This window comes from Oncorhynchus clarkii, chromosome 17 (genome assembly GCF_045791955.1).
Source record: "Oncorhynchus clarkii lewisi isolate Uvic-CL-2024 chromosome 17, UVic_Ocla_1.0, whole genome shotgun sequence".
NCBI classification, from domain to species: Eukaryota; Metazoa; Chordata; class Actinopteri; order Salmoniformes; family Salmonidae; genus Oncorhynchus; species Oncorhynchus clarkii.
Genome location: NC_092163.1, coordinates 61,106,086 through 61,118,819, shown reverse-complemented (window position 1 = coordinate 61,118,819; position 12,734 = coordinate 61,106,086). Strand labels below are relative to the sequence as shown.

The 12,734-nt window shown below is 45.5% G+C and overlaps 1 protein-coding gene across 1 annotated transcript in view; it reads right to left on the bottom strand.

Annotated features, from left to right (window-relative positions):
• Positions 1-12,734, bottom strand: part of LOC139371218 (solute carrier family 25 member 26) — a 75,685-nt gene that overhangs the window by 50,033 nt on the left and 12,918 nt on the right. Inside the window, exons 4-5 of the mRNA XM_071111421.1 lie at positions 4,755-4,859; positions 4,576-4,623 (exon numbers count right to left, since the gene is read on the bottom strand). Of these exons, the coding sequence (XP_070967522.1) occupies positions 4,576-4,623; positions 4,755-4,859 (153 nt within the window). The remainder of the gene's footprint in view (positions 1-4,575; positions 4,624-4,754; positions 4,860-12,734) is intronic.

Here is a 12,734-nt window from a genome sequence, read left to right as displayed (position 1 = left end):
GGTGGCTTGTGGCAAACTTTAAACAACACTTTTTATGGATATCTTTAAGAAATGGCTTTCTTCTTGCCACTCTTCCATAAAGGCCAGATTTGTGCAATATACGACTGATTGTTGTCCTATGGACAGAGTCTCCCACCTCAGCTGTAGATCTCTGCAGTTCATCCAGAGTGATCATGGGCCTCTTGGCTGCATCTCTGATCAGTCTTCTCCTTGTATGAGCTGAAAGTTTAGAGGGACGGCCAGGTCTTGGTAGATTTGCAGTGGTCTGATACTCCTTCCATTTCAATATTATCGCTTGCACAGTGCTCCTTGGGATGTGTAAAGCTTGGGAAATCTTTTTGTATCCAAATCCGGCTTTAAACTTCTTCACAACAGTATCTCGGACCTGCCTGGTGTGTTCCTTGTTCTTCATGATGCTCTCTGCGCTTTTAACGGACCTCTGAGACTATCACAGTGCAGGTGCATTTATACGGAGACTTGATTACACACAGGTGGATTGTATTTATCATCATTAGTCATTTAGGTCAACATTGGATCATTCAGAGATCATCACTGAACTTCTGGAGAGAGTTTGCTGCACTGAAAGTAAAGGGGCTGAATAATTTTGCACGCCCAATTTTTCAGTTTTTGATTTGTTAAAAAAGTTTGAAATATCCAATAAATGTCGTTCCACTTCATGATTGTGTCCCACTTGTTGCTGATTCTTCACAAAAAAATACAATTTTATATCTTTATGTTTGAAGCCTGAAATGTGGCAAAAGGTCGCAAAGTTCAAGGGGGCCGAATACTTTCGCAAGGCACTGTATCTACATTGGCGTACAGAGGCCCATTATCAGCAACCATTACTCCTGTGTTAGCTAATCCAAGTTTATCATTTTAAAACTCTAATTGATCATTAGAAAACAATTTTGCAATTATGTTAGCACAGCTGAAAACTGTCCTTCTTTAGACTAGTTGAGTATCTGGAGCATCAGCATTTGTGGGTTTAATTACAGGCTTAAAATGTCCAGAAACAAATAACTTTCTTCTGAAACTCATCAGTTTATTATTGTTCGGAGAAATTAAGGCTATTCCATGTGAGAAATTGTCAAGAAACTGAAGATCTCGTACAACGCTGTGTAATACTCCCTTCACAGAACAGTGCAAACTGGCCCTAACCATTGCACACATATACAATGCCTGTCTCAATTGTCTCAAGGCTTAACAATTGTTTAACCTGTCTCCTCCCCTTCACCTACACTGCTTGAAGTGGACTTAACAAGTGAGATCAATAAGGGATCATAGCATTCACCTGATTCACCTGGTCAGTCTGTCATGGAAAAAGCAGATGTTCATAATGTTCAAACTATACTCAGTGTATAACACCATTATTGCATCAGAACACACACATTTTCCACTGTGACTGAGGCAGAGAAGGAAGGTAAATGATATAACAATTAAAACAACTGGGGTTAGACCTGAGCCACAGGGGCCAAAGGCCCTCATGTCCACAGTGTTTGAGGGAGAAAAGGAGAGAGGTCTTGAGTGAGAGGGAGAGGAGAACAGAGGAGTTCATTTATATAGTCAAAGTTGCCCTACCTGTGCAGTTAAAGTGTATTTACTTTGGTGACAATGTATAGTTACATATGACTGCTTTAAGAGAAAGATATGCCCCAAGGGAGAGCAACTCCTTCTGGAGTCTCAGCCCATGAGAGCAGGATAGAGGAGTAATGCGTTTGGTAAGACTGGTCGCTCTCCCTGAGCTGGATGCCAGCTCCTGTCTGCTGAGGCAGAGAGAGAGTCAGTAAGCGAGAGAGACAGATAGACAGACAGAGAGAGAGACTGCAGGTTGCCTTTCAGTTCAGTGCTCCAGACGGCTGTTCCAGCCCTGTGTTATTGGGAGGAGGACCGGGGACACATAAATCATCACACTTTTGTTCCTGTCAGACAGCACGGAAGACAGGTCGCTCACTCTTTCTCGCTCTCTGTCACTCTCTCTCTCCTATAGCAACACCCTGGGAGACAAGAGCCCACAGTTGGGTGAGAGAGAAGGAGACAAAGATGGGGAAGAGAGAGACACAGAGAGGCAAAGACAGAGAGAGAGAAAGGGAGAGCAATAGGAGTATTGAGCTGTTCTTGAGGGTTAGAGAGGATAATGCAGCTCTATCATTTCACCTTGTCAGAGCAATGACAGTCTGCTTCACTTACACAGCCCTCCTCAATGCAAACTAGAAAATGACTAAATTACTAGCGAATAACATAATTGAAGTTCATTAATGAAAAAGTAATTGAAGCAGTCTAGCTCAACTCCAAGATAAATTCTTATGTTATGCCAGAGTTTAATGGCACTCAAACATGTTCACTACTGTCATGCAGAAAAAAGCCTATAAATTTCATCAGGGTGATTGGTGCTCATAAATGTCATAACGCCAGTTTGGAGAGGAGAGGAAGGCAAGGGCTCTCAGAACATAGTATTAGGGGCGCCAGGTAGCCTAGTGGTTAGAGCGTTGGGCCATTAACTGAAAGGTATCTAGATCGAATCCCTGAGCTGACAAGATAAAAAATCTGTCATTCTGCCCCTGAACAAGGCAGTTAATCCACTGTTCCCCTGAAGGCCATCATTGTAAATAAGAATTTGTTCTTAACTGACTTGCCTAGTTAAATAAAGGTTAAATATAAATAATACGATTCTGAGTGGAATAATCTTCTTCTGCCCTCTAGTGGTGAACAGGAACAGTACTCTGAACAGGTGGTGAGGCGAGAGAACGTACCGTAAACCCCCCAAACTGGGAACATGCCAAAGTACATTAACAAAAGACCTAAGCAAGGCCTTAATTAAATGTTGAGCATTTACATAATACTAATGGTGGTGATTTACAATGATTGAAATGGACAACAATTGCAACTAACAGCCTAGTGCATAGGAATCCAAACAAATGATTCCCCAGAACCTGTATTTGGATTTAAGTACTTTCTTTTGGCACAGACAAAGCGATACTTTCACTTTGCTTGCATTTATGCATTTCTCATTTAGGCACAGGGCCCTCAAATTCAACTTTGGACCTCGATGCCAGTTCCACTAAATGTTTTCATTGTTCCAAATCAGGGATTGATTTAGACCTGGGACACCAGGTGTGTGCAATTAATTATCAGGTAGAAAAGAAAACCAACAGGCTCCGGACCTCGTAGGGTCAGAGTTGAGGACCCCTGGCCTTGGGTATTTCCTACTGTCTGAAACTTAAATCCTACCTCAGCTTTACAAAGAGCAAACATTACATTTAGAAAATGATAGATCTGAAGATATAAATACATTAAGAGATTGATGTGCTACCTAACATTATCATGTCAGCTGTGAATTAGTCCACCCCTCCCTACTGCTCATACCCCTCGACCTGGCCACAGCCACACTCTCTCCGGCCTCCTGCAGTCACCTGAGAGATCTCTGCCATCAGAAATCACTTTTGAAGGATCCTTAATGAATATACATCACGGAGAGGACCTCAATTAGGTAACCGTACTGGGGGAGCACTGCTCGGGATAAACAAAGTTATCTTGACAGGGTCGCCGAGCAGCATGAGATAGCGGATAGCCGGATGAGAAAATGAATTACCATCCTGCCACACGTCAAAGCCAATCACGAGGAGGATCCTGCGCACTCCCCTGCCCCTCTCCCCGCCGTTTCATCTGGCCTTTAGTATGCACACAGGCCGGGTGCCAGCCTCCAAATGTATTCATTTATTCACAGCCCCTTGGAGAAATCACAGAGCCTTGTTGTCCTTTTTTTCCTCACTGTCCAGATGGAATTTGCGTGAATAACATCGGTTTAGTGAGGCAGAAAATAAGTACAGGCTAGCACAGCGGTAGGGGACAGTACCCAAAAAAGAGAAGGGAGAACAACTGTCACCCTCACATACTATTTTTCTTCCCCCCTCTCGTGGTTTCTCTCTCATTCTAATGAAAATTAGAAAGAAGAAAAAAGCCTGTGGGGTGCAGCGTTCCTGAATCCATACCACATGACCTGCTCTGCAGGTGCAATTAACTAGCAGATAATGAAACAAAGAGTGGGAGCAGAGTAGGCGCTCCACTACAAAGGTGAGCCATCATCAAGAGGACTGGTTCAATGTTCAATCTCTCCTTTTTTTACTCCTTGTTTTGTTTTGCATTTATAACATCTCTAATTACTTTAATTAATCAAGATATTCCATTAGAGTGAACCGGTCTCGGTTAAGTAATTGTGCAAAATGAAACAGAGAAAAACCCAATAGTTGAGTGATTCCATCCACTCCTCTCTGCCCAGCGGGATTTAAAAGGCTTTCAGAGGAATAATGGGAGAAAATACAACCGTCTTTCACAGTTATCATGAATTAATCCATTCTGAATAGTCTCAGTCTACAAGTACACTGCCTGGCATGTTACCGTGGTACAGGCTGCGCGCACACACACACACACAAACACACAAGCATTTGAGGGACAAAAAACTACCAAGCCATGAAGCTGCCAATGATGTTTGATAGAGGCTAATGCAATGAAAAAGCTTTGATGTACTTTTGGCAGAGTCAGTGTAGAAGGTAGGTGTGTGTGGGATACCAGGCCTACCTCTCTGAGTACCGTACTATTGTAGCCCCTGTACAAGCCTCTGACACCCTGCAAAAGGATAAGATAGGTGTTTGGGAACACACACCACACACAGTCTGGATACACACACATGCATGAAACATATGGAGAGAATGCAAAAACAAATATTGTAGCATTGATGGGTCATGGTGTCGGCCTACCTCCTCTCTGAGAGTGGCCAGCAGCACCTGGTAGGTGTTGGAGGACAGCGAGGCCTGCGTCCTCTGTTTCACCACCTCAGTAGGCACCCTGATCAGACATGCCACCTAGGGGAGGAAAACAGGACATTACAACACCCAGAACAGATCTCTCTCACTCTCTCTCTCTCTCTCGCTAGCTGCAGACCCGTAGCACTCACGCCCATAGCCATGAAGTGCTTTGAAAGGCTGGTAATGGCTCACATTAACACCATTATCCAGAAACCCTAGATCCACTCCAATTTGCATACCGCTCAAACAGATCCACAGATGATGCAATCTCTATTGCACTCCACACTGCCCTTTCCCACCTGGACAAAAGGAACACTTATGTGAGAATGCTGTTCATGGACTACAGTTCAGAGTTCAACACCATAGTGCCCTCGAAGCTCATCACTAAGCTAAGGATCCTGGGACTAAACACCTTCCTCTTCAACTGGATCCTGGACTTCCTGACAGGCCGACCCAGTTGGTAAGTGTAGGTAACAACACATCCGCCATGCTGATCCTCAACACGGGGGCCTCTCAGGGGTGCGTGCTCAGTCCCCTCCTGTACTCTCTGTTCACCCACGACTGCATGGCCAGGCACAACTCCAACACCATCATTAAGTTTGCAGACGACACAACAGTGGTAGGCCTGATCATCGACAATGACGAGACAGCCTATAGGGAGGTCAGAGACCTGGCCGGGTGGTGCCAAAAGGAGATGATTGTGGACTACAGGAAAAGGAGGACCGAGCACACCCCCATTCTCATCGACGGGGCTGTAGTGGAGAAGGTTGAGAGCTTCAACTTCCTTGGTGTCCACATCAACAACAAACTAGAATGGTCCAAACACACCAAGCCAGTCGTGAAGAGGGCACGACAAAACCTATTTCTCCTCAAGAGACTAAAAATATTTGGCATGGGTCCTGAGATCCTCAAAAGGTTCTACAGCTGCACCATCGAGAGCATCCTGACTGGTTGCATCACTGCCTGGTATGGCAACTGCTCGGCCTCCGATCGCAGGCACTACAGAGGGTAGTGCGTACGGCCCAGTACATCACTGGGGCTAAGCTACCTGCCATCCAGGACCTCCATACCAGGAGGTGTCAGAGAAAAGCCCTAAAAATTGTCAAAGACCCCAGCCACCCCAGTCATGGACTGTTCTCTCTGCTACCGCATGGCAAGCGGTACCGGAGCGCCAAACCTAGGACCAAAAGGCTTCTCAACAGCTGTTACCCCCAAGCCATAATACTCCTGAACAGGTAATCAAATGGCTAGCCAGGCTATTTGCATTGTGTGCCCTCCCAACCGCCAACCCCGCTTTTACACTGCTGCAACTCTCTGTTTATCATCTATGCATAGTCACTTTAACTATACATTCATGTACATATTACCTCAATTAGCCCGACTAACCGGTGCCCCCGCACATTGGCTCTGTACTGGTACCCCCTGTATATAGCCACGTTATTTTCACTGTTTTAAATTTTTATTTCTTTACTTATCTATTGTTTACCTAAAACATATTTTTTACTTAAAAATTGTACTGTTGGTTAGGGCTTGTAAGCATTTCACTGTAAGGTTGTAGTCGGCGCACGTGACAAAAACTTTGATTTGTATTAAGAACATTAAAACTCAAGTGAAACAGTAAAACAGTTAAGGAAACATGATAAATAGTTGCTATCTATTATTCTGTACTGTATGTTGTCTGTTTGCTTTAGATAAAGAGAAAAATGTAAGCTGCCAGACGCCACAGGTGCCAAGCAGGAAATGACCTAGCAATTATACTGCGAGTAGACTACCCGACCTAGCAATTATACTGCGAGTAGACTACCTGACCTAGCAATTATACTGCGAGTAGACTACCTGACCTAGCAATTATACTGCGAGTAGACTACCTGATCTAGCAATTATACTGCGAGTAGACTACCTGACCTAGCAATTATACTGCGAGTAGACTACCTGACCTAGCAATTATACTGCGAGTAGACTACCTGACCTAGCAATTATACTGCGAGTAGACTACCTGACCTAGCAATTATACTGCGAGTAGACTACCTGACCTAGCAATTATACTGCGAGTAGACTACCTGACCTAGCAATTATACTGCGAGTAGACTACCTGGTCTTTGTGTTAGTGTAGGCCCAGTGCTTCTGTAAGCCAATTTATGCCCCAGCAATGGCCTGTGTGACTGAAAATCCAACCCTTAATCACATTGACACCTGAGCAGCAGGTAAAAAGGTCACCGTCACCGCCTCATTGCCCATCTGTGTCCTACTCTGCATAACACACATAGCCCTCCGCCCCACCATCCGTCCTACCTCACCCATACAAATTCCTACACAGCCCCCATGTCAACAGAAATATGGAGTGCAAACAATTCGTCAAGATAATTAATATTTATGACTGCTGCCTCCTGCTCCCTTAAAGCCAGACTGCTCCGCTTGATATCCATTCATGTTGCAGCGGAGCGGAAATACCGGGGAGCACCAGTAACGGGAAGCAATCTCCCAGACCGAGGGAGGTGAGGAGCTCCCCGCACCGCACCAGACTCCCTCCGGCACGAGATGGCTATCGTTACTGTTGCAGCGGCAATCTCACTCCGCAAAGGAGAGTATGACACTGAGGTGATAGTGGCACCATGGTGATTACTGGTATGCTGGTTTGGCCATCCTCAGCTCTCAGCCCAGTCAGCCCCCTCTGGTCTAGGGCAGGGTCTAGCCAGGATTCAGCCCAGCTGCTAGGACATCCCCATATATTCCCCTCTTTCATCCCCACTGTACCCCTCTGCCATAGCAGGTCATTACATGTAATATATGTATTGACTGCACATGGGGGATGGAGAGTAGAGAGAGGGTGACCACTGGTTATTGAGAGATGGAGAATTGAGTTTGTCTGGGAACAGCCAGCAATTTTACAGTTCAAGTGGAATGAATAGAAAGTGACCAGTAGCTGACAACTTGTCTCAGATGATTTTCAAGGTCACGCAAGTACAGGAGACCAGCATGTGTTGAATGTGGGTCTCATATCACTCCAACAGGTCCTGGAGTACTGACTGTTTCCACTTCCTCCGAGGTTAGAATGACAAGGCTTCCGACTTTGAAATGTTCTGTCAAACAAGAAACAAACCCTTGCTCCAGAACCCACATAGCAAAGGTGTCTAATTGTGAGCATAGCCTTTCTCTACAGTATTCAACAGAGCGTTTTCTCCCTCCAAAGCATGGTGCAAGAGTACCCCCCTGTGGTGAGACAGAGCACAAGCTGCTGTCTGTCCGCTATTCAACCTGACAGGATCCATTTCTAAGATCTAATTTACTCTTCCTTTGGCTAAGTTAACATTTATCATACATTGTATATCATGTTTCCCCACCTAATTCGCCAAAGGATCAGAATGATGCTGCTAAGTGGAAAGAAAAGTGACTATGACAAGTAATTGCTGACAATTGTATTGTGGGCTGGTAGTGGTGGAGGGCGCCCTTTCACATCGGCTCACGGCAGGTTGCGGAATGAGACAGAGATTATACCAAATAAATTAGGGACATTGTTTATTTGGGAGTAATTGAGGACTGCTATGGGGAGTGAGTGTACATCCCCTGAACAGATAATTTCAGGAGGAGGGTTTTATGAGCATGTGTGTGAAAGCACTATCTGAGATCAGACCCATGAGTGATGGGCAGGGTGGAGGCAGATTTAGGTGTACCCCACTGGGTTGTCTGGGACTGAGTTGTTATCTCACGTTTAGAGGGAGGGGTGTGGGCGTGATAGACATGTCCCCCCCATATCCCACAGGCTGGCCTGGTAGGCTAAATGTATGATAAATCCATTGCCAGCGTCTTTTACATTCCCTAAGCAATTCATCTTTATTTACAAGCAATTTGGAGTGTGTGGCGTTAATTAGAGGTAGCGTGTGATCTGAGCCTGTGTTTCCTCCGGCTTGCCTCCCTGCCTGGCTGCTGCTGTAAATCCTAATGACGACGGCTTTCAAATTCCACGACGCCACCAAACAACAACTGACGAGCCCACACTCAATCACTAGGGAAACGCTGTGGAAGGAACAGGGGAAATTAACGAAGGCTCACCGCACCAATCAGCATGCAGGCAAATCAATCCAGGGCTTGAGTCGTTTCCTCCCTTCATCCCTCCCACCCTCATTCCCTCCTACCGGCTCATGGCTAGTTAATCCCCTACAATCCTGCTCCTGTGGCCAGTCTGGGCGACAGACAAAGAGAGCCACAGGTAGAAGAACAGAGGATTTAGAGACAATAGGCAAGGCTCCAGACAGCAGATAAGACAACTGATTCATTTGTCATTCAAAGTTTTTGGCAATGCCACTTTTAAAAGAACCCTCTGTCTCACTAACATAGAAAGAACTGGCATTAAAGCAACAGGGTGGAATCCACACATATGGAGCAGCCTCAGGCGTGAGCAGAGAGAGACAGGCTCAATGTGATGTGGGATGAAATAACTCAAACAGATGGAATAACTAAACATTTTTGCAGCACTGGGGAGCTGACAGTAAACACAGACCAACACAGTGACCAATTTGACCAGTGAAAGAAGTAGTTCAGCAGTTCATAGAGGGCAGCTTATATCTTTCCACAATCTCACTTTAGTCAACCACACATTTCAGTCTAACTTTCATAAGACAATCAATGGCTATCCACACACACTATCTGTCTCCACTGAAGTTATTTCAGAATCAGGAAGACAACCAAAATAATGTTCCGGGGCATCCCTGATCACCTCAGCCGCCCAGCAGTATTTCCCACACGAAGTCAGCATTGTATCAGAACATCCATTCAGACATCTCCTCCGGGTAGTAATAACTAGACTGCATAAACATCCGCTACGTCTCTTCCTCTGAAATCCTGCTAATCTGTTTTTTTTAACCTATGAGGAGGCTCCTGGGAGCAGTCCTGCAGAAACACCTCAATGACAGACGGCACTGGGCAATTTCTACACATGACGACCAACAGACACAGGTTGGATAGTCATATTAGACATGGCTGAGCCAATCTCCCACTGACACCATGCATTTTCATCAAACATCCAATTTGGAGCACAACTCAATTTGAGGCGAGGTGAGGAGGGAGAGATGAGGATGATGCACACCCAATAAATCACATACTGCCATCTCTTCTCTTCAGGGAGCCCATGCATGGATTATTCCAGGCTGTGCCAAGTTAAGTAGCTGCCAGTTGCCACCCCGTCCCGCCCCCCTTGTCATGTCACACACTCTGTTTCCCAGTACATCCTCCAGGAGACAAGGTTTATAAATGCAAGAAAGCTGCTCCCTCCGCTTGACAAATGAGCTTTCAGGGACTGTGTCGGGCAAATGGGAATGAAGATAAATGTGATATAATAGTTGGATAACAACCTGCTAGCCCCTGACAGACACCATCAGTTCCACCATTCTTTATGGGAGGGACAGTCACTAAAACAATGGAGCTGAGGCTTGTCTCCTATTCTCTCTTTCCTTCCTCCTCCCCCTCCTCCTCCTCTCTGTCTTTGGTTGTTTCTTTATTTGTTTCCTCTTCTCCTTCTGTTAGAAAGGTTGCAAAAAGAAGACAATAGAGAGTTGTCGTCTGCAACAAACCTTGGAGAACAAGGTCACCCACGACTCCCCTAGGATGATGAAACACGTGAACTAAAGAAAAATCTTCTGTGGTAAATCGTGATTGTCCCTGACAAAACTTGAATCCTGATTGTGTGCCTCTAGTCCAGAATGTTCCAACCTGCACACAGGTGGCATAACACAACTAAATGGAGCCCCCTGAGTTTTGACTAGGACCAAATCACACCTCATTCTGGCGTTTGTGAGACCATACCTGCAGCCAGCTGCTGACAGAGAATCATCAAGAGAGGGAGGGATAGAAAGAGAGAGAGAGAGCAAAAGAGCGAAGCAGAGACAGTGAAAGAGAGCGAGAGAATGGAAGAATCTAACTGGCATCTGTGCTCTGTGCCTGCCTGACAACAGACAGAAGTAAAGGAAGGTTAAGGTAATGTGGAGAAGGGGGGGACATAATGGGATTCTGATGTTTTCATTTGGTGGTGACAAGGTGGGCCTGATCTGTTAAGAGAAGTGCAGGAGATGGGGCCTGATGACCTGTCAGAGTGTGTGTGTGTGTGTGTGTGTGTGTGTGTGTGTGTGTGTGTGTGTGTGACACAACTGCTGCTACCAGACTTGAACCCTTTAAACTGAAACTTGGAGGTGGAGACAGGAACTCTAAGACAGAGGCTGAAGCTGAGGGCTTTAACTCAGGGATATACAGTGTATTTCATTATCTCCTTAATGACGACTGCACAGGTCACAAAGATTACCACCTCAGTTCTAACTCAACCTCTATCTAGGGCAGAGACACGGGTACCTTGAAAAAGTTACTTTAAGTACTTTAAGGCAAATTCTATTTTTTGTTGAGAATTTTGTAATTGATACAATGATTATCTAGGGATCTGAGATACGCTACAAGACCAAAAGTATGTGGACACCGAACATCTCATTCCAAAATAACACGCATTAATATGGAGTTGGTCCCCCCTTTGCTGCTATAACATCCTCTACTTTTCTAGGAAGTCTTTCCACTAGATGTTGGAACATTGCGGCGGGGACTTGTTTCCATTCAGCCACAAGAGCATTAGTGAGGGTGGGCACTGATGTTGGGCAATGAGGCCTGGCTCACAGTCGGCGTTCCAATTCATCCCAAAGGTATTAGATTGGGTTGAGGTCGGGGCTCTGTGCAGGCCATTGAAGATCTTCCACATTGACCTCGACAAATTATTTCTGGATGGACCTCACTTTGTGGTGGGGGCATTGTAATGCTGAAACAGGAAAGGGCCTTCCTCAAACTGTTGCCACAAACTTGGAAGCACAGTTATTGTATACTGTAGAGTTAAGATTTACCCTCATGGATTTAAGGGGCCTAGCCCAAACCATTATTCCTCCTCCACCAAACTCTACAGTTGGTACTATGCACTCGAGCAGGTAGTGTTCTCCTGGCCAAACTCAGATTCGTCCGTTGGACTGCCAGACGGTGAAGTGTGATTCATCACTCCAGAGAACGCGTTTCCACTGCTCCAGAGTCCAATGGCGGCGAGCTTAACACCACTCCAGCCGACGCTTGGCATTGCGCATGGTGATCTTAGGCTTGTGTGCAGCTGCTCGGCCACGGAAACCCATTTCATGAAGCTCACGACGAACAGTTATTGTGCTGACATTGCTTCCAGAGGCAGTTTGGAACCCGGTAGTGAGTGTTGCAACTGAGGACAGACACTTTTTTGCAGCACTTGGCAGTCTCGTTCTGTGAGGTTGTGTGGGCTACCACTTCGCGGCTGAGCCATTGTTGCTCCTAGACATTTTCACTTCACAATAACAACACTTACAGTTGCCGGGGCAGTTCTAGCAGGGCAAAAATTTGTCGAACTGACTTGTTGTGAAGGTGGCATCCTATGACGGTGCTACGTTGAAAGTCACTGATCTCTTTAGCCATTCTACTGCCAATGTTTGTCTACGGAGATTTAAAAAAAAATGTAACCTTTATTTAACTAGGCAAGTCAGTTAAGAACAAATTATTTACAATGATGCCTACCCTGGACAACGCTGGGCCTATTGTGCACCGCCCTATGGGACTCCCAATCACAGCCGGATGTGATACAGCCTGGATTCGAACCAGGGACTGTAATGACGCCTCTTGCACTGAGATGCAGTGCCTTAAACCGCTACGCCACAAGGGAGCCCATAAATTAGATTAGATTGCAGGGCTGTGTGCTCTATTTTATACACCTGTCAGCAACAGGTGTGGCTGAAATAGCAGAATCCACTAATGTTAAGTATATACTGTAATTCATATAAAAAAACATGTCATTACCATGTGTAATCAACTCCAACTATGCATCATGGGTAGAAGACAGAATGACATTTGGAAACAGTTGCGTGATCTGGAAGATGTTTTTTGCTTGTCGGT